The sequence below is a fragment of the Neurospora tetraspora genome, assembly GCF_033439725.1.
Source record: "Neurospora tetraspora strain CBS 560.94 chromosome Unknown B0H65scaffold_1, whole genome shotgun sequence".
NCBI classification, from domain to species: Eukaryota; Fungi; Ascomycota; class Sordariomycetes; order Sordariales; family Sordariaceae; genus Neurospora; species Neurospora tetraspora.
The window spans coordinates 4187394-4211554 of record NW_026944383.1 but is presented as its reverse complement, the minus strand read 5'-3'; the positions used below and the strand labels follow the sequence as shown (position 1 = coordinate 4211554).

The following is a 24161-nucleotide window of genomic DNA, read 5'->3' as shown; positions in this document are numbered from 1 at the left end:
ACCCTTCTCTCTTGCCACTCACCGATTCCTCACCATAATCAAGCATATCACAAGATACAATATCAATGCCATCAAGACAATAACAATATATCATCATAACATCACAATGTCTAGCATATCACAGTTCCTCATGTACTCTTCACGCAGTGTCTCCCCCTCCCCTCAGGCCGAGCCTAAGCCTCGGCAGGTTTGGACTCCAGAGGAAGATAGGTTACTCGCTGAAGCCGTGGCAAAGGGTAAGAAAAGCCTCATGAACTCCAGTTGCATCTTTCACCTTTTATCACTTTACTAACCTTTCCTTTTTCCCCCATCCAAAAGAAACACCGGCCAATGGTTCAATCAACTGGTGCAAAGTCGCCCCCCACCTCTCCCGGCGAAACAACAAGGACTGCCGAAAACGCTGGCACTACAACGTAGCTCATAACATCCGCAAGGGCACCTGGACACGAGAGGAAGATCAGAGACTGCGCGAGGCCTTTGATATTTACGGTCCGCGCTGGAGCAAGGTTGCTCAGGTGGTTGGTTCACGCAACGGAGACCAGTGTTGGAAGCGCTGGTATGATTGTCTGGATCCAAAGATTGATAGAAGTCCGTGGACGCCGGAGGAGGTGAGAACATTAATATTCCCCTTTGTAATGTATCTTGACTAACTAACAAAATGCCCCCAGGATATCCTTCTCCTCCAAATCGTCTCCCAACAAGGCCGTAACTGGACCGAGATCGTCAACACTCACTTCCCCAATCGCACCTCTCTGGCCGCCAAAAACCGCTATAGCATTCTCCGCCGCAGACAGGAATCCGCTTCTTCTTCTGCTTCTTCACCTGCTTCCTCCCGCTCCAGGTCTTCAACCCCCTACTCCAAACCCACGGCCACGGGTAATAGGGGCGGCAGGGCAACCAAAGCAACAGCAACCCCAAGCCCCATGATTATGACAAGTCAACCACAATACTTATCACCAACACCACCCATCTCAAGCCAACTCACTCCCGAGCTCGGGCAATGCTTCACTTCCTCTCCTTTATCGCTATCAGACACGGAGTCTACTTCTACCCAAGGTTTCGGTCTAGGTCTTCTCCTTCCTTCATCAGCGATGTCGATGGCGACGTCTTCATTCCCGACGACGGCGGCGGCGGCGGACGCAGCTGGATTTGATTTGCTTTCGTTTGGCAATAACGGGTATAACTTCTCTCAGGACTGCGCATGGACTTCTTACGCTCCTGAGATGATGGTATCAGCGGCGCCTATGGGGATGGGATATGCCTCTGTCTCTGGCTCGGATGCGTCACCTTCCCCATCAGTATCTACGACCTCTTCGTTCTCGTCAGCATCATCGCCACCATCGTTGTCGCTGAACGGTCTTTACATGCCTGTGGTTAACCACGGGGGGTTGGACTTCAACTACCCACCTGCGGCAACGCAGGCGCAAGCGCAACAACAGTTTGAGTTCATTGTCCAAACACCCACGCCGACAGGGACAGGAACCCCGGTGGCGTATGCGAGTTGGTGACCTCACTGTAAACGGTTGTATGTGATGATAAAATCTTGTCTATTATCTGTGTCGAATATCGGAGATTTTGCCTTTTGGGGATTTGGCGTTCAAATGATGTTGAGAGCAGGCTTTGCCTTTTTGTTTGTTATTTTTTGATGTAGACCATCACTCGGCAGACCTGGCGTCAGGAAGGGATTACCTAAACAACACAACGGGTTTGTGTACTGGATACATATATAGGAGTACTTGGAACTTGATATTAATTTCTATCTTGCTGTGGAGCCCCAAGTTCTGCGTTGAGTGCCGGGGATTTTGTGCGTGTAAGAATGTTGAGAGCGTTTAAGTGGTGTTGAGGGTAGGCCTTTGCATTTTGCTTTCTTAGTTCTTTGATGTAGACCATCAATCATTCGGCAGAAATGGTGTTGAGAGCTCGCCCAAGATTTCCTTTTTCTTCTATTCGTTTCTCTCCTTTCTCCTTTTGTTCTTTTCTGCTTTCTTTCCCTTTTCCCCCCCCTCTCTCTTGTGCAGACCATCCCTCAGCGGAACCGGCATCAAGGAGGGATAAACGGCAAACACGACGGAGATGTGAACTGTGTACAAAGAAGAGCACTAGTAGAACTTCATTTTAGTACTTGATTGCGCTATGAAGCCCAAGTTGATATGACAACGCTGGCTTTCGTCGATGTTATACAAGATGATCCCTTGACAATGTTACATGAACGGACACGATGCCCTTGCCAGCCCCTTCTCCAGACGCTTTCTTATATCATCATTGCTCTTCCTTCCCAAATCTGCCTCATCCCCCCAATATGTGCACGGAAAATTGGTCAGCTCCTCATCCTCAAACGCTTGGACGGCAATGTCTATCGCGGTCTTCGTCCCAGGCGGATCCAGGTTTCGCGACAAGAGACGCTCTACTAAACGCGCACGCTTGGCACCTAAGGTGTTCTCTCGTCCTCCTCCATTCCCACCACTTTCATCCTCCTTTGAGTTTTCAACCTCCTTTGAGTCCGGGTCTCCGTATATTTCTAGGTACAACGGGTCCCTCGCATCGGCCAGTTCTTTCTCGATGAATTCGAACAGAAGCATTGACCGGGCAGTAACCCAAAAGCGGTTCACAGCGTCAAGGCATCGACTGCCATGTACGCCAATGGTGACCTCGGCCTTCAACAGTTCAAGGACATCGCGAAAGTTCACCATGACCTTGCTGCCACCCGGCCCTTCGAGCAGCTTCCCGGGAACCAATTCCTTGAGCTTGAAGTCGACGGCCTGTATTCCCTCCATAATTGCCTTCGCGCGGTCACGGCCGCCTTTGATGATAGATTTGTGATTGTTGCTTGAGCCATGCCCCTTGACCTGCACGACCCGTTTCTCCTCACCGGTGGTAGTGTTCTCCATGAATCTTTGCAGATTCTCTAGGCGTCCGATGCCCTCGATTCTGTATTTTTGAACGTACAGACGATTGAATGTCGAGAGCGGAAACCCTGTGCCAAAACAATCTAGGGCATTCTTTAAGGCTCGGTCGTAGTGGGCACCGCCTTCCGGTGTCTTTGCCTCCTCAGTCAACAAATCGTCAAAAAATCCCTTCAAGAAAAGAAATGCCCGAGGGGACTTTTTCATGTATCCTTCATGAACCAACATATTGTGCAAGTGTACCAGGAGTACAGGCTCATAGAAACCAAAGTACAGGACTCTGGAGATATAGTTGGAACTCGTCAGGGTCTGCACAAGAACTTCAGTGCAATGGAAGGGGGAGCAACCCCACAGGAAGTTCGAACCCGCGCCTTGGTCCTGTCTTGTTGCTTGAAAATTTATGGCAGCGGAGCAAACTTTAGCCGCCTGCTTTAGGAAATTGAGCGGCTCCTCATCAACCTGGGGCTCTCCGGTTTGTTCGTTAATCCACAACAAGCCATCCAGCAACTTGAGCTGCTCATCAATCCACAACAAGCCATCCAGCAAGTGGAAAGAAGTCGAAAAGCCGGGTCCAACGAGGTTGGTAGAGTCATCAAGCTTGACACCCAAGAACAGCGCCAAATCACGCGCGGGACAGAAGACATCGGCAGAAGGCGGTTGGACAAAAATATTCCCCCGGATGGGGTCATGCAGCCAGCCCCTTGACACAGTAAAAGAATCCACCATGTGTTGTAGTATGAAGACTGTGGTAGGCACAATGCTGTGTCGAGTTGAGTCACCGGTAGGCGAGGGCTTTTTCATAGCAAGTTTGGCGATGCTGGACAAAAAGGCTTCATGCTGATATGAACCTGATCCACCCAAGTTGTCTCCGGATGGGCCTTTCGGGTCCCAGACGACCTTTTTCCAATCTCCGTCGAATTCTTTGGACCTCAGGATAGGAACAATGTATTCGTCGACAAGCGAGTAAAGAAGCTTGATGGTATATAGATGACGCCACTGTAGGTATTCTTCTTTCGTAAGCCCCATTAGGTCAACGCTGGGATCCCAGTTCTGGAGAAGCTTTGCCATGCGCTCGGTGGGCTTTCCGGTTTGTGTGGCGTGAAAGTCGGAAAGGAACTCAAAAAGTGATTCGAACGTGTATATCATGAACTGTTCCTTCATGTCCACACTTTGATTTTCAACCTTTTCTGAACATGAGCCGTCACCACGAACTCGGTAAACGGACGCAGAAAACGGTTGAACATAATCCTCAGGATTTTTATAACCCGTAAAATATTCGATCATGCTGATGTAACCTAATCCTTCAGGAGTATTGTCGTGATGGTATTTGACAATGAGATTCATGGCCGCAATGCCAACTGCCCCGGCCACGGTGCTGTTGAGGCCGTCGAAGATAACCTCTTTCCAGGTATCGTGGAGAAATTTTCTGAGGCGCACGAACTCCTTGAACAGGTCGTAAACTGCCATTCCCCAAGCGTTCCCGTAGGAATTGAAACGGCCGTTTAAATAGCAAGGGTCGTCGATGTCATAGCGACTTAATGGCAAGTCATCAGGCGGGAGAGTGGCTTTGATCTTGTTGAATCTGGCTTCATTTTCTGGTCTCTTTGACTTGTTACGACGCCCGGGCTTGATGGGGAATTTGTCGGGGACCAGACGATCAATATCTTCTTCGCTCTCCGGTATGTCATATTTCAAAATGGACGAGACACTTGGATCTCCAGGGGAAGTTAACATCCAAGAAAAGCCTCTGAGGGCGTTAAAGGCCTTCCAGAAAGCGCGGATATCAGACCCAAGGGTTCGAGAATGCTCCATGTCCTCGGCGCGTGGGCGCCTGGCTGCGAGCGCCTGCCATGTAGTAAAAGCAGTGACTCTTGTGTCGATTATATTCACAAACAAGGCCAGAATAGACGGGGGGATAACATCCATATGGAGGCCAATGAACCTGCAAAAGTTGTAGAGTCTGACTTGGTTGAAAAATCCAGCTCGGGCTGGATCAGCAAGTAACTCTTTCGGCCAATTCTGCCCTGGTGGACCAGCGCTGAAAACTTCCAACAATGTCAGGTTAAGATCATGTTGCCGAGTCGTATCCCAAGACTTGATGATTGAATGAACAGTGCGGACAATCCAACAGAGAAGAAGTTTCGAATTGCGCTTGTAAGCTAGATACGATTTGGGCGGTGCGTACAGTATATCCTCGGTGGGCGGCATCGTGGCGATGATAAACTTGATGGTCTAAACTTGAAGAATGGCTGCTGCGTAGGATCAGATGTTGCAAACGTAGAATGAGAGGTTTGGTGAGTCGCGGAAGTGATCAGGACAGGCGTTCGTGAGATACATATCCCGAAACCTTGGGTTCAAAAGGAAGAAACATGTGGTTCTGCGTGTTCCGGCTTGCCAGAGAGCAACATAAACCCTTGCCCTATGCGAGAAGGTGAATTGGTTGTGCATGGAGGGCCGTGACTGCTCGGAAATCGAACCGACATGTAAAGGGGTTCTCATGAGAAGGAACAACCGCTTTGACCCAACTTTGACCGTCTTGAAATTGGGTGTCATGATCCGGGGGTAGTTATGATCCGTCGAAGTCTCATGAATCACATGGCCGCATATCGTTTTAGCCACTTTTGAACAGCAAGAACGAACAAGCTGGAGAATTTTCTGCAGGGACCAAGAGGAAAGAAGCGCCCATTGATCGTCCCATCCCAGAGATCGATACAGCAGGTGCCACCTGTACGATGTTATGGTTACGATGTTATGGTCGACTCAAGTGCCACTGCCGGTGCCCGGTGGAAGCCAACCGACGTGGAAACTTGACAAGAACGTATTCGCACCATTCTTCTCATGTATACCGGGAGCGTTACGCTGCAGGAGAGAGGCAACTGGCAGGGGAAAGTCACAGGAAGCGGCTCAACAGCAATGTTCCCCATTGATGAGACCGGCAAGAAGCACCAACCTAAACTTTATGCCTGTCAGAAAGGGAGGAAAAGATATGAGCGAAACTCAAAAAGACTCCAGACTAAGCGTGCTGTCGACAAATAGTACTGAAAATGACAAAATGGTGCAAAGATGCGAGAAGCCCAAAGAGATTTAGAATGCGGAAATAATCATGTCTCCTTCATCCTTGCGCCATGCCTTAATCAATCTTGAAAATAACGAGCTTTTACATGCCATCCCGGAAAACAAAAAGAAAAACAACATGCGACCATAACCAAGTACCCAAAAAACATCCATCACATACCGTTGCCAGATAATTCCATTAAACCCATAGACGCTGATCCCCATCCTCAAAATAGGCCGTGTCTTCCATCATATGTGTGTCGTTTGCTTCGTGTAGGCGAAGAGCCAGCTCTTCAAGCGTTACCGTGTGTCTTTGGCTCACGCTGCGGCGAGTAGAGTCTGAACTGGGCAAAGATGACGAAGTCTTCCAGCATAGTACCGAGCGAGCCCAGAAGCCAAGGGAGGGCTCTGACAACATAGTCTCTCTCCTGAGAGTAGGCGATCACGCTTGCTCCATAGGTGAAGTTGCCCGTGAGCGAGAGCAGGAAGAACAACAGGGCGAGGCCCTCGCAAGACTTCTCACGGTAATTCTTGATGATTTGAGGGATTCGAGCGCTATGGCATTGGTTAGCTTCCTGAAGCCCAATGGTCACACCGAGTCAATGGGCCGAAACAACAGGGTTAGATACGTACCACAAGTAGCATGCGGCGCTGAAATAGCCCAGGATCATGCCAATAACGGCCTGTGGCTGTCTCGAAACCGTGTTGTCTCCACCATCAGGTAACCCATCCTCAACATCCCACGCGCCCATCTTGTAGCTGATGAACCAACCTGCAGCACCAACGACCCAGACAGCTACCAAGCTGAGGGCATTGTGCAGCCATGGGTTGCTGTCAGGAGTATCGTCTTCACCCGTAACGATCCTGGTCAATGGGTCGAGAGTGCTCTCCCTGTGGCGCATCGAGTGTCGACGGTGAGAGCCCGGCAATCCAGAAGAATCGCTGCGCGACCGACGTGGGTGCTGATGATGGTGTTGGTCATGGTCCAGCAATGGGTCGTGCTCAGAAGGATCCTCTACAGCCGTTGTGTCGGTCTCGTGTGTCTCGGTAGAGGAATGTCGTGCACCTCGGGCGTGTCTCTCGCTGCGGGTGCGGCGGCGTGCGTTGACAGCGTTGTAGTAGCTGCATTGACCAATGAGGACCAGGTCGGCGAAACAAAAGTACAAGGCAAGTGCTACAGCGGTTGGTGCCAGACTTGTCCAGAGTGCGCCTGTTTCGAACAAGAGAGGAAGTCAGCAGCCGAATTAATTGGAGATACTACCTCTAGGACATGTATCGGAGGTAGGTGCGGTAGGTTCCTTGGTTGCCACTTACCAAAGAGATTCGCTATATCGCCCAACAGCCATATAATGAGGAAGTTCATGGACAGGCCATCAGCGCTCTTGGCTTTGTAGTTTGTAATCAGTTGCGGCAGCTGGGATTGAGGACAACGGTCAGCATTATGATTTCGATTGGCAATGGCAGGCCGAAAAAAGGGAAAGCAGCAAGTAGATGCTCACCAAGAGACATATCCAGGCCGTCAAGCTGACACTTCCAAACACTCCCGAGAGTGCCTCGCCCACATCGGGCGCTTTGGAGAGGGCTTCCATGTCGCCCGCGGGTACGGAAATCGGCGAGACCTCAAAAGATGAAGGCGACAGAAATGGAAAGTTGGATGGACGGCGAGATGCTGTTTGTTTCCCAGGCCTGGTAGAGTCCTGCTCAAGTACCGAAACGGAAGGAGGCTAACCCGCCGAATGCAGTCGATGTTGGTTTCTTGTTTGGTTGAAGGCACTGGAAGAATAGTCAAAGGATGGCAATAGGATAGGAACCTGAAGTATGAACCGTTGCAAAAGAAAAAGAGTCAGAGACAATTCGAGTCAGCAGGTCTCGTTATCAAGAGGCGGTTGACTCGAGAGATAAGGGAAAGATCATCTGTGTGGCCGATACCGAAAATGGCATAACTAGCCATCCAAGTGCCATTCAAAAAGTATCACGAGTGTCACGGTATGATCCGTGCTGCGGGATTGTAGTACCAAGATACGCCGTCCTGCGCAAGCGTAGCATTCAGTTCGCCGCTTTTCAGCAGCTTTTGCTCTGTTTTTTTTTTCTCTCGTCGCTGTTGTGGTTGGAGGACCTTTCTTTTCGAGACCTTGACGGGAGGCACAATTGCATCACAAGGAACCCTGATCTATCCCCTGCAGTATCGCCGAGATCGCCTTCAGCTCTGGCCCATCCTGGCGCTGTGATGGAGAAATATGGGGAAAATGGGGTCTTTGACAGCTCCGGTAGCCTGAGATGGGCCAATCATTCCAGCCGCCGTCCAACCAGTGACGAGCCATTGAAAACCTGGAACCTCTTTGTGGGAGTCCCCTCACTCTCTTGTCGCCGGCACGAGTGGAGACTTTTGTCATCATGCCAAGGCCAGCACCTCAACCTTCGACTCCCTCGAGTTGCAAGTCGAGCCTGCATCCGAACTGCGACTGCTGCACTGCATGCACGGGCTTTCCCGTCAGTATCTGGAACTCGAATCATGAACACCAGGTGCTCGTAGAGGAAGAAGAACAACACCAAGAGGGAGAAACGTGAGAGAGTCTCGAGAGAAACAAGCACTGACAACACTCACAAGCCACTTCAAACGGCACAGTGTGATAGGCTCACGTGGGATTTATCGCCCGCGTTCATTCGCTGCAGCGTCCCCGTAGCAACCTTCGCGTGTTTAGAGGAGTCTTTTGATCGGCTATGGCCCAAGCTGATGGCGTCGGTACCGATATGACGCCTCTGGGTCCCTGGGAAAAGGCGGTATCAAAGCTTATCGCCATCGGACCCCAGGGCGGTGCAGCTGATCGACTGGGAGACATCAAGTGAGCTGAGCGCGTGTTTGGAACTTGACTTGGAAAAGACAACCTTCCGGAACATCATCAACTTTCCCGTTTTCAGGGAATTTATCCAGGATTTGTTTGTCTGCTGTGATCATATCACCAATCGTTTCCTTGCCAGCAGTGTTGCGAATCTTGTACGGCGCATCACCGTCTCCTATCCAGCAGTAACACAAACGACACCACCATGAAGCTATCATCAGTTACAATAGGCACCTCCGCCTTCTTAGCCGGAGGCGCTTCAGCATGGGGAGGTACGGAAAACAACCAATTCTCCTTCCTTTCCCTTTCTCCCCCATATAAGCGAACAATCGCAGGAACTGAACCACCACTAACACACACCGCCCAACAACACCAGGCTTCGGACACATCACCGTCGCCTACCTCGCCAGCAACTTCGTCTCCAACTCCACCGCGTCCTACTTCCACACCCTCCTGCGCAACGACACCGCCGATTACCTCGCCAACGTAGCCACCTGGGCCGACTCGATCCGGTACACCAAATGGGGCCGATGGACCGGCCCCTTGCACTACATCGACGCGAAGGACTCACCTCCCGATTCATGCGGCATCGTCTACGAGCGCGACTGCAAGCCCGAGGGATGCGTGGTCAGCGCCATCCAGAACTACACCTCTCGCTTGCTAGACCAATCGCTACACGTGGTCGAGCGCGCGCAGGCGGCCAAGTTCGTGATCCATTTTGTGGGCGACATCCACCAGCCGCTGCACACGGAGGACGTGGAGAAGGGCGGCAACGGGATATCCGTGTTCTTTGATGAGAGGCGGTTTAACTTGCACCACGTTTGGGACTCGAGCATTGCGGAGAAGATCGTCACGCACAAGAAGCATGGTGTGGGCAGGAGGCCGTTCCCGGCGGCCAAGAAGTGGGCGGATGCGCTGGCGGAGGAGATCAGGAGTGGTCAGTATAAGGCGAATAGTAGTGAGTGGGTGAAGGGGTTGGAGCTGAAGGAGGCGAGCGAGATTGCGCTGGAGTGGGCGGTTGAGGGGAATGCGCATGTTTGCACTGTTGGTAAGTTTTGTCCTCTGTTTCTTCGTGTCTCTTTTTGTCTGCCAGGGAACCGTCAGTTAACACTGCTTCCTTCACTAGTCCTCCCCGAAGGCCCCGAAGCCATCCGCGACCAGGAGCTCGGCGGCGCCTACTTTGAAGCCGCCGCCCCCGTCGTCGAGTTGCAGATCGCAAAGGCCGGTTATCGTCTGGCTGCCTGGCTCGATCTTATCGTCGCGGCTATTGGCAAGAACGAGACAATAAGCCCACCAACCCTACCAAGCCGGCCGGACGTTGTTATTGCGGAACAAAAGCCCATGATGATGTTGGGCGACCTATAGAACAGGCCTGGTGGAAGGCGTTTCTTGTGGACCTTGGCGTTGGAAGAGTATGAATCATGATCGTAATGAGCGTTTCGCATATGCATCTTTGCAGCGGTTCGTTTGGTTGAAGTTATCGGGTTTGGGAAGGGGCATTTCTGTGATGTTTTGGGTACAGAATTAGGATATGGATCAGGGCGCCAGGCACTGGATGGGTTTGTCAAGCCCTGGTAATGGTTAATGTCTTGTTTTGAGAGACCCTTGGGCGGCAAAGGCGGCAAATATGCTGTTTACCTCGAAACGCATGTCTATGTCTGCAATTATTTGCATCACGTAGGTCCAAGGTATGCTAGGTGGTCTTCATCACATGTATGTGCGTATGTAAAGTGTACATTAACGTGCCTGAGATACCCCTCAAGCGTCAATTTGGTCTTTACATGTCGGATGTCAACCGTCTTGGGGAGATTCCCCTCTGTGGCATGGGAAAAAAAAAAAAAAAAGCTAACCTGCCCTCATTCTCTGATTTAACATCACTGAGGAACATTCTTGAGATCCCTCATGTACATATTGGTCAACATTGCCTACTCTCCTGCCAAGTCGGCCCAATATCGTGTTGGACCTGGGTAGCCATGTTTCGTTCTGATAATCCTTTCGTTCAGCCAAGCGATTAACTCCACTTGAAAAGGGACATGAAGGCCTTACAACAGCATTCATGTTGTATCAACTCCTACGCATGGAGCTGAGTTTACGATATCTTGGGTATCAGAAAGTTCACAAAGAGTGCCGCTTCTTCAAAGACAACCACCAACAGCATGAAAAACCGAATCGGGTATTCCGTCAAAGCTAGAAACCGGGGAGGAAAGATCGCCGTCCCGCCGGTGGTTGATGTTATCATCACGTCTGTGGTTAGTTAGAGAAGCAACATCCATGTGCCAACATGGCGTTTGAAACAGTCGGGGGTTGATTGGGTGCACTGCACAACATCGGCTCGGCATCGGGATCACAACTCCAAAGTCTCCAGGAGTATCTTTAAGTTGGGTTCCGGGTGCTCATTCATCATGACAAATAGAGTGAACATGATGAGAAACGGCTTGCTCCCACGTGAGAAATTGTAAATTCCCACTCGACTCGAGCGTGTAGTATTGAAACGCCATGGTAGAAGAGATTGAGGGTTTTAGAAGTGAAGTGTATTGGGCATCCTCCGGGGGGATGACATGTCTCAGGATGAGCATGGGCCGAGTCACATCCTTGTTGCGAATCGGTCTTGGATAGATATTGTACAGATTTGGAGGTTCAGCAGTATGTTTCGAATCGCGAGGCCGATGGCAGCCTGATGTGTAATTGTCAGCAGCACAGACAGTGATTGTAAGTTTTGAAGTGAAGAGAAGGATGAAAGTGTCGATCTCCTTCCTGATATCGAGGCTTCTGGAAATTGGACATGACCTCAACTATGTATGACATGGGATGCCTTGTTGACATTGTGAGGGTTTCCCACTTGGCGAAGATGAAAGTGCCGTCTTAACCGTACTGTCGGGTGAGAAGCACGCCTGGGCGCTACCTCAGACATCATGCGGCTCATCGTTTCCAATGAAGAAACAAGCATATGAAAATGGTGCGGTCTGAAAGTTGGTCTTGACCTGGAGGGGTCCCGTTTGAGTGGACGAGAAGGGAATTTCGTTCTGTGTTGAAGACACTTGATGTGGGGAATATCATGCTCGATCCTGCGGTGGATTTACTTACAAGTATGTTCCTCTTCAGTTCGGCCTCGTGCTACAATATGTTATGATAGGAGCGAATGGAGGACAACGAACAATGGGCACGAGTGGTTGTGCCTGTAGACGGACGGGGATCAAGCGGAGTCCGGATGGGAGCCAGGGGATCGATGTCCATGTTCTAAAATCGGGATTAAGGCCCTGATCGGCAAACTGCACGCCCGGCTCGTGCAGAGGGTTTTCAACGAGTTTTAGAGGCTTGGTTACAATGCAAATGGATAACCTCTTCTTTTACCAAAGTCGCTTTCCTTCTTTCGTCGACGCCCGTGCCTTTTTTCTTCTAGCGCCTTGGCTAAGCTTGGAATTGTCGTCTCTGCACGCGCATTCGCCAAGACACAATGTACCGATTGATCCACCCTATCCACCTCCAAGCCAAGCACCAATAGCAATCTGAGTTTCGTCTGCACGCCAACTCTTATTGACGGTTTTTTGGTGTTTCCAACAATGGTCCCCAGACCACCCTCGTAAGAGCTCGTGCAGACACCGCGTGCAGACACCGCGTGCAGACGACGATACTTCCTCTCCACCCCACCCGACTCCACACCTCTCAAGTATTCTTCGCAAAGGCTACATGGCTAGTATAGAATTGATGCGTGGCTAGTATAAACCCACTTTTCTGGGTGTGCAGCCAATCTCTGGCTCCCAACCGCGCCCGCCAACTTCAAATCGCTAAGTGCATTCACGCGCGCCCTCTTTCGTGCTTCAATTGAGTTGAAGCTATCGCTATCTCCTTCGCTGTCGCTATCGCTGTCACTGTCAATCGCTGTCACTGTCAATCGCTGTCACTGTCAATCGCTATCACTATCAATCGCTATCACTGTCAATGGGATCGTCAGTAGTGTACTTCGTTTGCGGCTTCCCTGTGATCTACTACGACGCTTTCGCTTCTTAGTCTGTTGTTCCTCAGAATCTCAGATGGATCGTAGACCTGCTCTCCCTTGTCTAGTTTGTCGAGAAGCGCATCCCACTTATCCAATTCTTCGTCAAGATGGTAGCAAGACGGCGACACAAATTCCAACAACTCTGAAGCTAATTGACTAAATTAGAGACTCTGAATGACTTCAAAATAACGCGGATTTGGTGATGCGCCTTGTAAGTTTTCACACGGCTGACACAGCTGAGATATGGTTGCGCGGCTAGAAAAGTGGGTTTATACTAGCCACGCATCAATTCTATACTAGCCATGTAGCCTTTGCGAGTATTCTTTTACGTCTGCACTCGCCGGGCGTGCAGTTTGCCGATCAGGGCCTAAGCTCTCGTTCCTGCATGAGGAGGCGTCCACAAGGGATGCTAGCCCAGAAACAGTGGGGCATCTCTAGTGGACAAGCGCCAAGGGGGCCTGTTAACGACAACTTCAAGCGCTGTAGACATTGGGCGTGGTTAGCACAGTCAATTCAGGTCGATGAGGCTGATCTCATTGGAACTCACCCTGATCTCCGGACTGGGTGCCTTATGAGATGAAGCAGTTGGACGGTATGACGTCGATGTTTACTCGGTTGCTCAGACCACAGAATACTGGCGGTTCTCTGGGGAGTAAAGTGTTGCTTGAAGGTCCGCTCATCGTACCTGTAGAGTATGACATAGAGTTAAGGATCATTATGTTTCATTTACCAATAGAGTAGTCCAATATTCTGCGGACGGGGTCAAAGATATGAAATGGCGATGATCAGTCCGGCACGGAGTTTCTGTACCGGCGACCAAAAAGAAGCCGAATGCCGGGCAAGGCCGGCAACAAGACGGAGGTAGAAATATCGGATATCGGCTGCAATCCGGGTGGGCCAAGAGAAAACACTGCAGGTTCGTTCTGTCTCGTTGGGTGTTTTTTTTTTTGTTTCGTGCGAGTCCCTCCACCGGTTCCTCGCGATGCAGGAGCTTCCACCAGGAGTTTTGGGCTGGTCTTGGCCCAATACAGAACCCGTTATTGATGCGCATTCGGGCGTAATGGAGGGTTTCTTTTAGACAAACATCGGTGCCTTGTGTTGTGTTGATACTGCATGTGCCTGACAGAAATGTTGGGAACTCCTTGTCCAGGTATCAACGGGTTGTGCTAGCACGGCTAGGGACGGAGAAGGGTGAAGAAGTGGAAGAGGTCAAAGTTGAAGTTGTTGCGGGCAGTCTCTCGCCTTGCGGAAAGTGGGGCTAGAGTGCACTAGCGCTTCATCCCGAGACGCCAAATGCTGGATCGCCCTTTACCGGCTCATGTGATTGGCTGAAAGTAACAGGACCCTCGTCGCTTCTGGCACACAAGTCGCTTCATCAACACCTATCAACCTCACCTCTTCTCTTTCCACTGCACACTCTCTCTTTGCTTTTCTCCCCAAACATTCGTCGACATTACTCCGAGTCCGTCATTTGCAATTGAAATGATTGAGTTGACGGCTTCGATGGCATTTGCTATCTGTTTTCCAGGCTTCTTTGATATGCGAATCCACTCTCTTAACTGCTGTTGACGGTGGCCGTTGGGGATCTCAATCAAGCGCGATCTCTGGCGTCAATATCACCATGGGACCTTCGGTCGTTCTAGGGAGCGGCTTTTGCGCCAAGTGCAAGACCCCATGGGGTATATCCTAGAGGTATCCATGGATGTCCATCCAGTCGGTTTGACCTTTGGCAGCCCCTTTCCATGCTACATTTCCTTGTGGTACCCTTGTATCACGTTTGAGATCGTAGAGACACACAACCCCCAAACCCCTCTCCGTCCGTTCCGACCTCCTGCCGGCGATCCATGATGCAGTATGGTCCTGGTTTCGCGGTCAGAGAACGGCTATAGAGAAAACTCGGTTGGCAGACTGGGGGAGGGCTATCCAAGACAGATGCCTACCCTGGCCGGCACCCTGTCGTGTTCTCGTGGAACAAACTTCTTAGCTAGCCAGGATATAAAAAACGATGACCATGGCTTGGTGCCTCAGCATGCCCAGCTTTCTATATTACTCCTCCACTTCTCCCTCCTCTTCCTTTCCATGCTCTATTTTTACTGGTGGTGGTAGCGTGTTTCTTTCATTCGTTCCTTTTCGACGCACGTTGTATATACCCAATTAGCCGACACCGGGTGTCAGTCATTCATTCTCTTCTTGCAGTCAGCTTTGATATTACGGTCTGGAACCATTTTCAACGCTTTACGTCTTACGCTTTACTTCGACTCCCGTGCGCTCCAGGAGCCTGGTTTTATCCTTCCGAAAATCCCTACCGAATTCGATCTTCCGCAGCGAAGCTTCAGTATCAACCGTCAACATGCTTATGAAGACTGCTCTCACTGCCCTCTTGGGCTTGGCCATGGTCGCCGACGCAGCCATTATTCCCAACACCGACTCCTCGTCACTCGAGCGAAGGGAAGGCAACAAATTCAACAAGAACCGTGCCCAGGGGCAGTTTAATGGTCAAAGGGGCGGCAACCGCAACTCTGGTGGAAATGGTGGCAACAATGCTAAGGCCGGTACTCAGAACGGGAATGCCAACAAGGGAGGCACCAATACCTGTCTCGCTGCGGGCGCCATTCAGACGGGTTCTGCATCAACGGGTCAGAGCGGTAGTGCGGCGGCGGATGGCCAGGTCAACTCCAAGACGTACGTTGAAAGCAATATCATGAGTTCTGCGATGTTCTTACTGACCTTCTAACAGCGATAATGCCAACTTCATCAACTTCTGTAATGGCCAGACCTTGACGAACGGTCTACAAATCAAGACTGGTTCCTGCAACGGCATTCGTACGTGGACTCCCTAGAGACATATCAAGACACCAACTAACAGTTTGCAGCCATGGGCAAGATTCCTTCCACCGACAAGATGATTTCCACCGTCGTCCTCAACCCCAAGAACAACGACAATCTCCAGGCCGGCAAGACCTTCACCGTCAAGGTCAAATTAAGTAACATCGCGCTGGGTTCCTTTACCAACGCTACCAGCACTTACTACTCAGCTCCTCAGGATCTCGACGGCTCTGGTAAGGTTATTGGTCACACCCACGTCACTGTTCAGAACACGGGCAACACATTGAACCCCACAGAACCGCTCGATGCCACGCAGTTCGTCTTCTTCAAGGGTATCAACGATGCCGGCGACGGACAGGGTACTCTGTCGACCGACGTGACGGGAGGTCTCCCCGCGGGCAACTATCGTATCTGCACCATGACCTCGGCGGCCAACCACCAGCCTGTTCTCATGCCTGTTGCGCAGAGAGGTTCCCAGGAGGATTGCCGGTACTTTACCGTTTCCAACAACGGCGGCGGCGGCGGCAACAACGGCGGTAACAACAACGACGCCAGCAACAAAAACAATGCCGGTAACAACAACAAGAACACGGGCAAAAACAAAGCCGCCACCGGCCAAGCCATCGCCGGCATCTCCGCTCCCGCCGTCACCAACTCGGGCAACGCCAGCCGTCCCTTCGCCGTCAACGGAAACACCTTTGTCAACAAGGCCGCCGCCGTCCAGCGCGCCTGCGCGATCCAGAACAACGCTTGCTCGGATGCCGTCAACAGCGGTAAGGCATCCGGTGTCACGATTCAGCAGTGTAACGCTCAGGAAACTGCTTGCAGGGCTGCTGGTGGTGCTTAAAGTGCGCAAGTGTCCAAGTGCTCTCAAGTGCTGTCAAGCAGGATGACCTATGGACCAAGCTACATCACCGAAGCGAAGCAAAGTTGAAGTTCGGCTTTTTTGGGTATTACAATCATGACGAGCAGTTGATTGATGATTGTTGATTGTTCCTTCAACGTGTTGTTGATAAGAAGGGACGGGGACGGGGACCAGGGAGTTCTAGTTTTCGTGTATGATATAAACGTTGGATACCATTATTTTCACACAAGCCTTTTTTCGCATGCGCATCATGAGAATGCAACGCAACATATTTCTTTTCCATGTCAATTTTTGGTTTACTGTCTTTTCTCTCCCGCCGTGAAAACAAGAAATTCCATAAAAAAAACACATACAACTGCATTTTCTCGTCTTCCGTTTTCTTTCTTTCATCCCACACACTCCGTCTCCGCCAGATGGAAGATCGCATCAAAGAAAGGTAAGAATTCGGGTTCGGATCTAGCCTTTTCCATGGGGAGCGTGTTACACCTGTCGTCTCATGTTCTCGAACCCGGGCCCTGGGTCGGTGTTTCGAACCACCGACCCCTCGTAATGCAACACGCGAATCCATGGCACGCGCTGAAACCGATGATCCGTTGGTACAACCCAAAAAAAAAATTTCCCTTTCTAAGGCCGGTGGGCTGGGAGGAGCCTTATTATGGAAGGTGTTAGGTCTTACCTTGAAAGTTCGAACAATGCTCGTTGTTGCCCTGTCCCTTGTGCATTGTGAGTGAGTCTTTGGGGGAAAGAACGGTCGAAAAGGGGGCCCCTGAAGGCGTGCATTGACCTCCTTCGGTTGGGGTTTCCCGTCCTTCGAAGACGATGATGCCCTTGGGGGTGAACCGAATGGCACAAGTCACTTTATCCATTCAAGAAGGTCACGTTCGGTTCGATTGCTGTCCGCGCGTACGGTCCCTGGGTTGCGCCTTGCGACGGACGAGCAAGCATTTACTTGTACATGCAACCCGTAGCGAGGTGTTCCTCGTTTTAGTGACAGGACCTGATGAGGTCATACACATACCGACAGGTCGCTTGACCCGTTTACCAATCCAGACTTCTTAAGCTAAGTTTGCCTGGGGGGGTAAAGTCGCTCCTAGAGGTACACAAAGGGCCATTGACTAAGTACCTAGGGAAGACAACTTCGGCTTAAAACCCACAGTCCTATCCAACAAAGAGGTCGGCCATATGTAGAATACTTCTTACAACAGGGGAGAACTAAAGAAGTGTACGTAGATGTGGAAAACAGACAAGAACAAGTGACGAGAAGCTATTTTCTTTCGAGTTCCTCGAAAACATAAGAGGGAAAACGAAACAAAAATGCTTCATTGTGTAAATAACCTCTAACCAACCAACCAACCAAGCATCCTATGCCAGCCCCAGCCAGTCACCATGCCACCCACCTAAGCCGAACCATGCCCACCCATATCGCACCTCAGATCATACCAGGTCAGACCAGACCATACAAACAAACAAGACAGATAAAAGACATCCAAATATGTCTACGTGTTGTGTCTTCAGCAACTTTCTTTCCCCTTCGCATATCATCCGTCCATCCATTTCATGCAACTAACTTAACTGACCGACCCCGTCGGTCAGCCAACTCTCGACATCAACATGAACAACAACAACTCTACCATTCAATACCAACCAATCAAATACCCCTAACGACAACAATCCCCCTTTTTCCAATTACAACAAAAGTATAAGGGCCCTTTTGCCCCACCCATGAGAAGACCGGACTGCCAAAGGTCTGTTTTTGTCCCTTATCCTCGGAAGCCGGTAAAAGTTCGACATAGATGGGGGTTTGGGTTAGGAAGAGAGATAGTCAACTTAGCCGCCCCAACTCGTCCTCAAGAACTTATCCACCGGAGTCCTTCCGGCGGAGAGGAAAAGGCACCACGAAAGAACTACCCGAAAATGTCAGAAACAAAATGACATTTAGCGGGTCTTCTTGCGCTCCCTTCTGGCCTCCAGGTCACCCTCCGCTAGCCACCTGCTGGCCTTGACGAGCTGGACGACGTTGATGATTTGCTTGAGCATCATGACGGGGAAGGAGACGATTGCGATGATCCAAGGGACGGTGGAGTCCTAAAGACGCAAACGGCAGGTTAGTCAACTGTTAAGCTACCTAGATTTCTAGAATGAAGTCGGGGAATCGTGGCTTACCATCTTGTTGGCACGCGCCAGCTCGAGAGCCGCGGCGCTGTAGGGGTTGGCCTGCTTGATCTCGGGAACCTGCTCCAAAAGGCCAGGAGAGAGGAGAGGGCTCGAGAAGGAGAGCAGGTAGAGGGCAATGAAGAAGACCTCATTGAGGGCGCAGCACAAGAAAAGAACGGTCTGTAGAGTTTATGTCACCAGATGTCAGCTACTACTTCTTCTCCCCAATCAAAAGCTCCGAGAATAGATAGACAAGAACGCACCCTGTTGGTATAGTAGAGATTAAGAATGAAGCTCCTCGACTTGTCGACGTTCTTGTGGCTCTCATCCGAGCCGCCCATGGCCAGAGTGGCGTACATGTGCATGTAGTGGCTGGCCATGTCGAGGGCGATCAGGCCCTGGAAGACAATGGACCACCGGGGGAAGGCGGAGGCGAGGAAGACGAGAAGGCAGGCCGTCGTGCAGCGGTCCGTGACCATGTCGAGCACGGCGCCGAAGCGGGTGGACTGGTCAAGGTAGCGGGCGGCATATCCGTCGAGAGCGTCGAGCAGACACGAGATGCTGTAGAGCAGCGAGCATGTTCGTGGGTGGAGGGGCATGTAGTAGAGCGAGGCCACGGCAAGGATGATACGGGAGTAACCTGTAAGTAGGTGGGCCAGACCCTGTTAGCAAGCCATTCACGATCTGATTATGCTTGGAGTTTACACAGGCGCAGGCCCAATGGGAACCCGAGAGAGAAAGGCCTGCCGCCGCGTAGACAAGAGGAAGCAGTGAGTGGAAGCATTCGCGAATCGTACCGATCAAGTTTGGTGCAAATAGGTAGATGTTCTCCCGTGGTTCGACATCCTTCCCACGGCTGACCTTCTCGGTGGCCGGCATGATTTCGTTCTAGGGGTTCCTGGGCTGAACACCAGGAGACACACTGCGCAATATTTTGAAGTTGTGGCAAGACTACTGTAGAGCTGCAGCTTGCTTGGCCGTTTGGTTTCTCGAGCTCGGCGCAATCAATTAAAAGGGTGTCCGAGGGTTCCGCTTGGTGTAGAAGTCAAGTAGAGAAACGGAAGGGTCAAAACTCGGGAATTCGGTGAATTAAAGAGTTATCGTGGGCCAGTTGTTCAAGTTGGCAGTAGCTGCGTGTTGTGCTTGGTGCGGAAAATCGGCGAACAGGGGGTTGTTGTGTGGACGAGATGAAGCGATTAGAAAAAGGAGGGAAGACGGGATAGGGGAAAAGAGTAAAGTTCTTGTGTAAAGTGAAGGTGAGGCAGCTGGTGGGATTCACAAGCTGAGAGAATGCAGTAACAGAACTGAAGATGCTATCGTAAGCTGAGGTGAGGCAGTGAACAACGTGGTCAGGAGAAAAGAGCCGGGTTCGGGTTCCAGTTGCGGTGCGTTGCCAGGCCGGAATTCTGGATTCTGGAAGCTGTAATACGTAGCTGGGTGGATGATGTGAAGTGATGGATGGATGAGGCGCTGGTGCCCCCGGGCCGGGTACTTGGACGTTAGCGAATGGGGCCAACTGGAGCGGACTGGAGCGGCCGACTGGAGCCCTCGGGCTTTTGATTCACCTCTGGAAGGGCCGTCGGCACGGCGCCCATTCTACTTGCCTGCCGCTTCTGCCCGCTATTTTGTTCGGTCACGGCGCCGAGAAACTGCCCTCAGTTGCTCAGTAAGACGTCAGTGATCCGTGCTTGAACATTCAGTGGTGGGACCTGCATTCGACTTGGCAAGAGGCGCTCGTTATCTCCTTATCTACCCCTGATGGAGATTATGCAGTCTTCCCGATCTGTTGTCACGACGGGTTGTGATGAGGCTATTCCCGTCACCACAGCGCTGGGACTCGCCCTATATTTCTGATGTTAAGCATCGTCCTTTGTCATTCAACGTCAGCTAGACCAATTCATATGTGCATTGTCTACTTCATAATGAGCAGTGTCCTGGAGCACTTGATGACTGAGCTTGTAAACCATTTACCATGCTTATGCTGTAATAGCCCCGCTGAACTCTAAAGTCTGTTTATACAAAACATGCTTTTCGCTTCCCCGACGAACTTCATAACTATTTCTTCTTGCCCTTACCTCCCTTACCACTTCCTCCTTTGCCACCACTTCCACCCTTACCACCACCCTTCCCGGACCCTCCTCCACTCGAACTACCAGCACGACCACCAGAGTGCATCACAGTGACCTTTCCGACAGGCACGCAGTTGAAAGCCTCTTCAACCTTCAGGCCCTTGATGAGGTCCCTCTCTCTCGGCCAAATCTTTTCCGGATCCGACGACGACTCATCAATCCAGCCCTGCTTGCTGGCCGCCAACCTCCACCGCTCAACAATCTCTTTAACTGCCTTGCCCTTCTTTGTATTTCCAGGCTGCAGCTTCGTCTTGTACTTGACCTTGTTCAGAGCATTCCACGGCGCGCAGATCGGTACCACCTCCAGAATCTCGTCGCCCGCAAGTGGGGTGCCCAAAAGCGTCTCGAGCGGCGCCATCTCCATCGCCATCTCGGACTCGTCCAGAGGCATGTCCTCGCCTTCCTCCATCATTAGACGACGGACCTCTTCGTGTTCGGCGATCTCCTTCTTCACGCGCTCCTGTTGCTGACGGCGACGCTCGCGAGCGGCAGCAGCCTCGGCTTCGGCCTTGGCTTTGGCAGCGGCTTCGGCTTCGGCCTTCTGACGGGCAGCCTTGACACCCATGAGCTCTTCCATAAGGGCACGGTCCTCCTCATCTTGGTCCTTGTACTTGGCCGCAATCTTCTTTTGCTTGCCGCGCTGGCCACGCTTGGCGGGCGCCTTCTTCGCAGGCTGTTGCTTTTGAGGTGCCGTTGATGACGAGGGAGTGCCGGCCTGTGCTGCAGGTGATGGCTGGTATGAGTCTTCCTCATCCTCCTCTTGGCCCTCTTCCTCTTCGTTCTGTGCAGCGGGTTCCAGTTCCGCTGGGGACTTGTTGTCCTCATCGGAACCCTCTCCAGTAATCTCTAGGTCTGCCAGCTCTTCCGTTGGTGGCTCTGCGCCTTGGGCAGCATCGCTTTCAACGGAATCGTCTTGTCCAGGACGCTGCGAGTGCAGGGGATTAACTCTCGCCTTTTGGTTTGCAGCATCCTCGTCCTCGTCATCACTCTCGGACTCTTCGTCGGCCACAGGCTTTTGCTCGTGGGGGCTCTCTGCACGTTCGGACTCGGCATCCAGAGAGTCGGCACGACCTCTCGTCTTGCCTTCTCCAAAGTCATAGACCCTATGGCGAGTATGCTTGGACTTGCTGTCGTCGGATACCCTGAAGAGCAGACCGAAACCAAGCGTCAGTAGCGCCGGAGGCAGGAGGTTACGCCTTCCCCGAACCATGAACGATCCTACCGGCAGGTATTCGCCAGTGGGCGCGCTTTTCGAGACCTGGTCGGCATTAACCCACCAGGCCCCCATGCCGGCCTTCGAATCCCAAGCACTAGAGCAGCACACTGACAAGTTGCCAGCCTGGGCAAGTGTCGATGGCGGAATGGGCGCATCAGGTGTCTTTGGGTTATTCTTGATGATAACGCTTGCAGCTCCGTGAACATCCGCGTGAACGTAGACGTCACCCTTCCTCAGATACCGCTTGTATAGCATCTCGTTCTGTTGCGCATCACGGCCTCCGAGAACGAGATAACCGTCTGAGGAAATAAACCAGGTGAACTTCTCGAACCACATTTGCTTCCTGATGGGTTGAAGGACTGGTTTCTCTTGCTTGAGACCCTTCCTGAGATCCTCGGCAATCTTCTGCTCGGCGTTTTTCAAGGCGATGACCGACTGTTGGACAGTCTTTTGCGCCTTGTCGGCAGCTGTCCGCTTCTGGTCGTAGTACTCTCTGGCGTTGTTCCAAACGCTAAGTGTCAGGTTGATATCGACTTCAAGGCGTTTGACTGGCGCCTTGTCCTTGGTTGTTTCAGCCCCGTCGGCATCGTCTTCATCATCGCTGTAATCGAACTCATCATCCTCTTTGTCGTCATCACCCTCTTCCTCTTCTTCTACGCCTTCTCCTAGCAGTAATGTGATGGTGTTCTCCTTCAGCTTCATCGGCAACTTGATGATTTCTGCAACCGGGTTGCCCTGCTTCTGCTCCTTTTCAATCAGTTTCGTGATGTCGACCCAGTCCATGCCTTCCTGTAGCAGGCCGTTTACGGCATCCATGGCTTCTTGGACACGTTCAATATTGGCTTGAATGGTCGCCGCCTTGCGGTAATTTAGCGTCTCCATCTCTTGCAGTCCTTCTATTCGCTTAGCTTGGTCCATACGGGCAGCTTCGAGCTTTCTCTTGGCAGCAGCCTCGCGCTCGCTGAGCTTGGACTCTAGCCTTTGTCCCTCGAGGGATGAGAAGAACTCATCAACTGTCTTGTTGTAGCCGACGAACGGCAAGATGCGATATGCCTTATTATCCTCGAACTGCTTGGGCAGGAACGGTTGGAAATCCTCGTAGAGGAGGTTTTTTGCCTTTTCGGCTGGTGGCGCATCGACGTCCACCTCTGCATCCTCAAACCCGGGCCTAGGCTTAGCGATGATGTAACCATTGGAAACAGAAGAATCGGTGACCTCGTCAAGAATTTCTCGTGCTTGCTGGAGGGTGTCGAATAGCTTGTCTAGGAGGGAATCGTCGTCCAGGATCTCGGCAGGCTTGGTGGCTGGGTCGAAGCTGGTAAGGCGGAAGACATGCTCGACGAGAATGGGCGGTAGCTCTGTGATGGTGGTCGCAAGGCCCCTTCGGAGCTCGTCGGCGCCCTTCTTCTTGATCTTCTTACCGGCAGCTTGATCAGCGGCTACCTTTTGGACTGTGCTCTGCAGCGCATCCCTCAGACGCTCCTTGGTCAGGGCAGGAACACCTCCAAAGTTCTGTCTGTTTTCAAGCGTGTAGGTCAGACCAATGCGCTGGGGTTCCTGGCCTTCGCCCTCGGGAACATTGCGGAGCAGAGCCAAGATCTTGAGGTCGGAATCGGTAAGAATGATGTTGCCGCTAGCAAAGAATTCGAGATAAAGTCGAAAGGCGCCATCGCTGAACTGGAACTCGATGATGCGGTCGGTGCCGATCTGCGAGACGGAGGTACAACGTCGAGTCTTGAGGTATTTGCGAAGCCTGGCGACGAATTGGCTGGGTGCTGGAGAGGCAGTGCGCACAAAGTCGGTCAAATGGCAGCGGAAGCCGGATTCGATTAGGAGCTGTTGCCTGTTGTCGGGTTTGGCGAACTTGAGGAGGAGGATCTTGGAGTTGAGGTCGTAGATGTTGGCCAGGCGCAGCGACACCAGAGCTTCGGAGAGCTCGTGGGCCACGACCCTGACGTCGAGAGAGGAGAATCGCTGCTTCATCTGGGCTTCTGTCGTTGGAGATACCCGATGTTGAGCTCGGTTCAGGTAGTAAAGATATCAAAAATGGTGATGGCGAGGTCAAATTTCTGAAAACAATTCATGCGACAAGATGTCATGGCGGGGTAGTGGGGTACATGGGTACTTTTGTTGTCCTCTTCCAGCAGTTCCGGGGGCAAGCAGTCACTCGCCGAGCG

The 24161-nt window shown here is 51.6% G+C and overlaps 7 protein-coding genes across 7 annotated transcripts; 3 read left to right on the top strand and 4 right to left on the bottom strand.

Annotated features, from left to right (window-relative positions):
* Positions 1-106: 106 nt before the first annotated feature.
* B0H65DRAFT_544449 (uncharacterized protein) lies at positions 107-1508 on the top strand (the record flags this gene model as incomplete). The annotated part of the gene is made up of 3 exons (XM_062829294.1): positions 107-236; positions 319-608; positions 669-1508. The coding sequence occupies 3 exons, from the start codon at positions 107-109 to the stop codon at positions 1506-1508; spliced, it is 1260 nt and encodes a 419-aa protein (XP_062686554.1).
* A 693-nt stretch (positions 1509-2201) lies between these two features.
* On the bottom strand, positions 2202-5375 carry B0H65DRAFT_563740 (uncharacterized protein; the record flags this gene model as incomplete). The annotated part of the gene is made up of 1 exon (XM_062830235.1): positions 2202-5375. The coding sequence occupies exon 1, from the start codon at positions 5109-5111 to the stop codon at positions 2202-2204; it is 2910 nt and encodes a 969-aa protein (XP_062686553.1). The 5' UTR covers positions 5112-5375.
* Positions 5376-6120: 745 nt separating this feature from the next.
* On the bottom strand, positions 6121-7865 carry B0H65DRAFT_38863 (PQ loop repeat-domain-containing protein). The gene is made up of 4 exons (XM_062823726.1): positions 7457-7865; positions 7272-7371; positions 6591-7167; positions 6121-6512 (listed from the first exon to the last, which is right to left on the bottom strand). Exons 1-4 carry the CDS (start codon positions 7544-7546, stop codon positions 6251-6253), a joined length of 1029 nt encoding a protein of 342 aa, XP_062686552.1. The 5' UTR covers positions 7547-7865; the 3' UTR covers positions 6121-6250.
* Positions 7866-8900: 1035 nt separating this feature from the next.
* On the top strand, positions 8901-10337 carry B0H65DRAFT_38869 (putative nuclease S1 precursor). The gene is made up of 3 exons (XM_062823728.1): positions 8901-9069; positions 9174-9845; positions 9924-10337. The coding sequence occupies exons 1-3, from the start codon at positions 9003-9005 to the stop codon at positions 10160-10162; spliced, it is 978 nt and encodes a 325-aa protein (XP_062686551.1). The 5' UTR covers positions 8901-9002; the 3' UTR covers positions 10163-10337.
* A 4685-nt stretch (positions 10338-15022) lies between these two features.
* On the top strand, positions 15023-16543 carry B0H65DRAFT_38832 (uncharacterized protein). Its single transcript, XM_062823723.1, has 3 exons — positions 15023-15476; positions 15532-15617; positions 15668-16543. The coding sequence occupies exons 1-3, from the start codon at positions 15145-15147 to the stop codon at positions 16465-16467; spliced, it is 1218 nt and encodes a 405-aa protein (XP_062686550.1). The 5' UTR covers positions 15023-15144; the 3' UTR covers positions 16468-16543.
* A 1877-nt stretch (positions 16544-18420) lies between these two features.
* B0H65DRAFT_544444 (CDP-diacylglycerol--inositol 3-phosphatidyltransferase) lies at positions 18421-19518 on the bottom strand (the record flags this gene model as incomplete). Its single annotated transcript, XM_062829293.1, has 4 exons — positions 18421-18570; positions 18649-18819; positions 18903-19279; positions 19437-19518. 4 exons carry the CDS (start codon positions 19516-19518, stop codon positions 18421-18423), a joined length of 780 nt encoding a protein of 259 aa, XP_062686549.1.
* Positions 19519-20506: 988 nt separating this feature from the next.
* B0H65DRAFT_451020 (fibronectin-binding protein A N-terminus-domain-containing protein) lies at positions 20507-24153 on the bottom strand. The gene has a single exon (XM_062826032.1). The coding sequence runs from the start codon at positions 23965-23967 to the stop codon at positions 20695-20697; it is 3273 nt and encodes a 1090-aa protein (XP_062686548.1). The 5' UTR covers positions 23968-24153; the 3' UTR covers positions 20507-20694.
* Between the last annotated feature and the right edge of the window lie 8 nt (positions 24154-24161).

What these genes read in the sequence shown, in the direction of transcription:
- B0H65DRAFT_38863 (XM_062823726.1), bottom strand. Translation starts at nt 7,546, where the DNA reads ATGGAAGCCCTCTCCAAAGCGCCCGATGTGGGCGAGGCACTCTCGGGA. An exon ending in CGATATAGCGAATCTCTTTG is followed by an intron (nt 7,168 to 7,271) that starts GTAAGTGGCAAC and finishes TGTTCGAAACAG; the next exon opens with GCGCACTCTGGACAAGTCTG. An exon ending in AGCGCCGCATGCTACTTGTG is followed by an intron (nt 6,513 to 6,590) that starts GTACGTATCTAA and finishes CCAATGCCATAG; the next exon opens with CGCTCGAATCCCTCAAATCA.
- B0H65DRAFT_38869 (XM_062823728.1), top strand. Translation starts at nt 9,003, where the DNA reads ATGAAGCTATCATCAGTTACAATAGGCACCTCCGCCTTCTTAGCCGGA. An exon ending in AGGCGCTTCAGCATGGGGAG is followed by an intron (nt 9,070 to 9,173) that starts GTACGGAAAACA and finishes CAACAACACCAG; the next exon opens with GCTTCGGACACATCACCGTC. An exon ending in TGCGCATGTTTGCACTGTTG is followed by an intron (nt 9,846 to 9,923) that starts GTAAGTTTTGTC and finishes TTCCTTCACTAG; the next exon opens with TCCTCCCCGAAGGCCCCGAA.
- B0H65DRAFT_38832 (XM_062823723.1), top strand. Translation starts at nt 15,145, where the DNA reads ATGCTTATGAAGACTGCTCTCACTGCCCTCTTGGGCTTGGCCATGGTC. An exon ending in GGCCAGGTCAACTCCAAGAC is followed by an intron (nt 15,477 to 15,531) that starts GTACGTTGAAAG and finishes ACCTTCTAACAG; the next exon opens with CGATAATGCCAACTTCATCA. An exon ending in TGGTTCCTGCAACGGCATTC is followed by an intron (nt 15,618 to 15,667) that starts GTACGTGGACTC and finishes AACAGTTTGCAG; the next exon opens with CCATGGGCAAGATTCCTTCC.
- B0H65DRAFT_451020 (XM_062826032.1), bottom strand. Translation starts at nt 23,967, where the DNA reads ATGAAGCAGCGATTCTCCTCTCTCGACGTCAGGGTCGTGGCCCACGAG.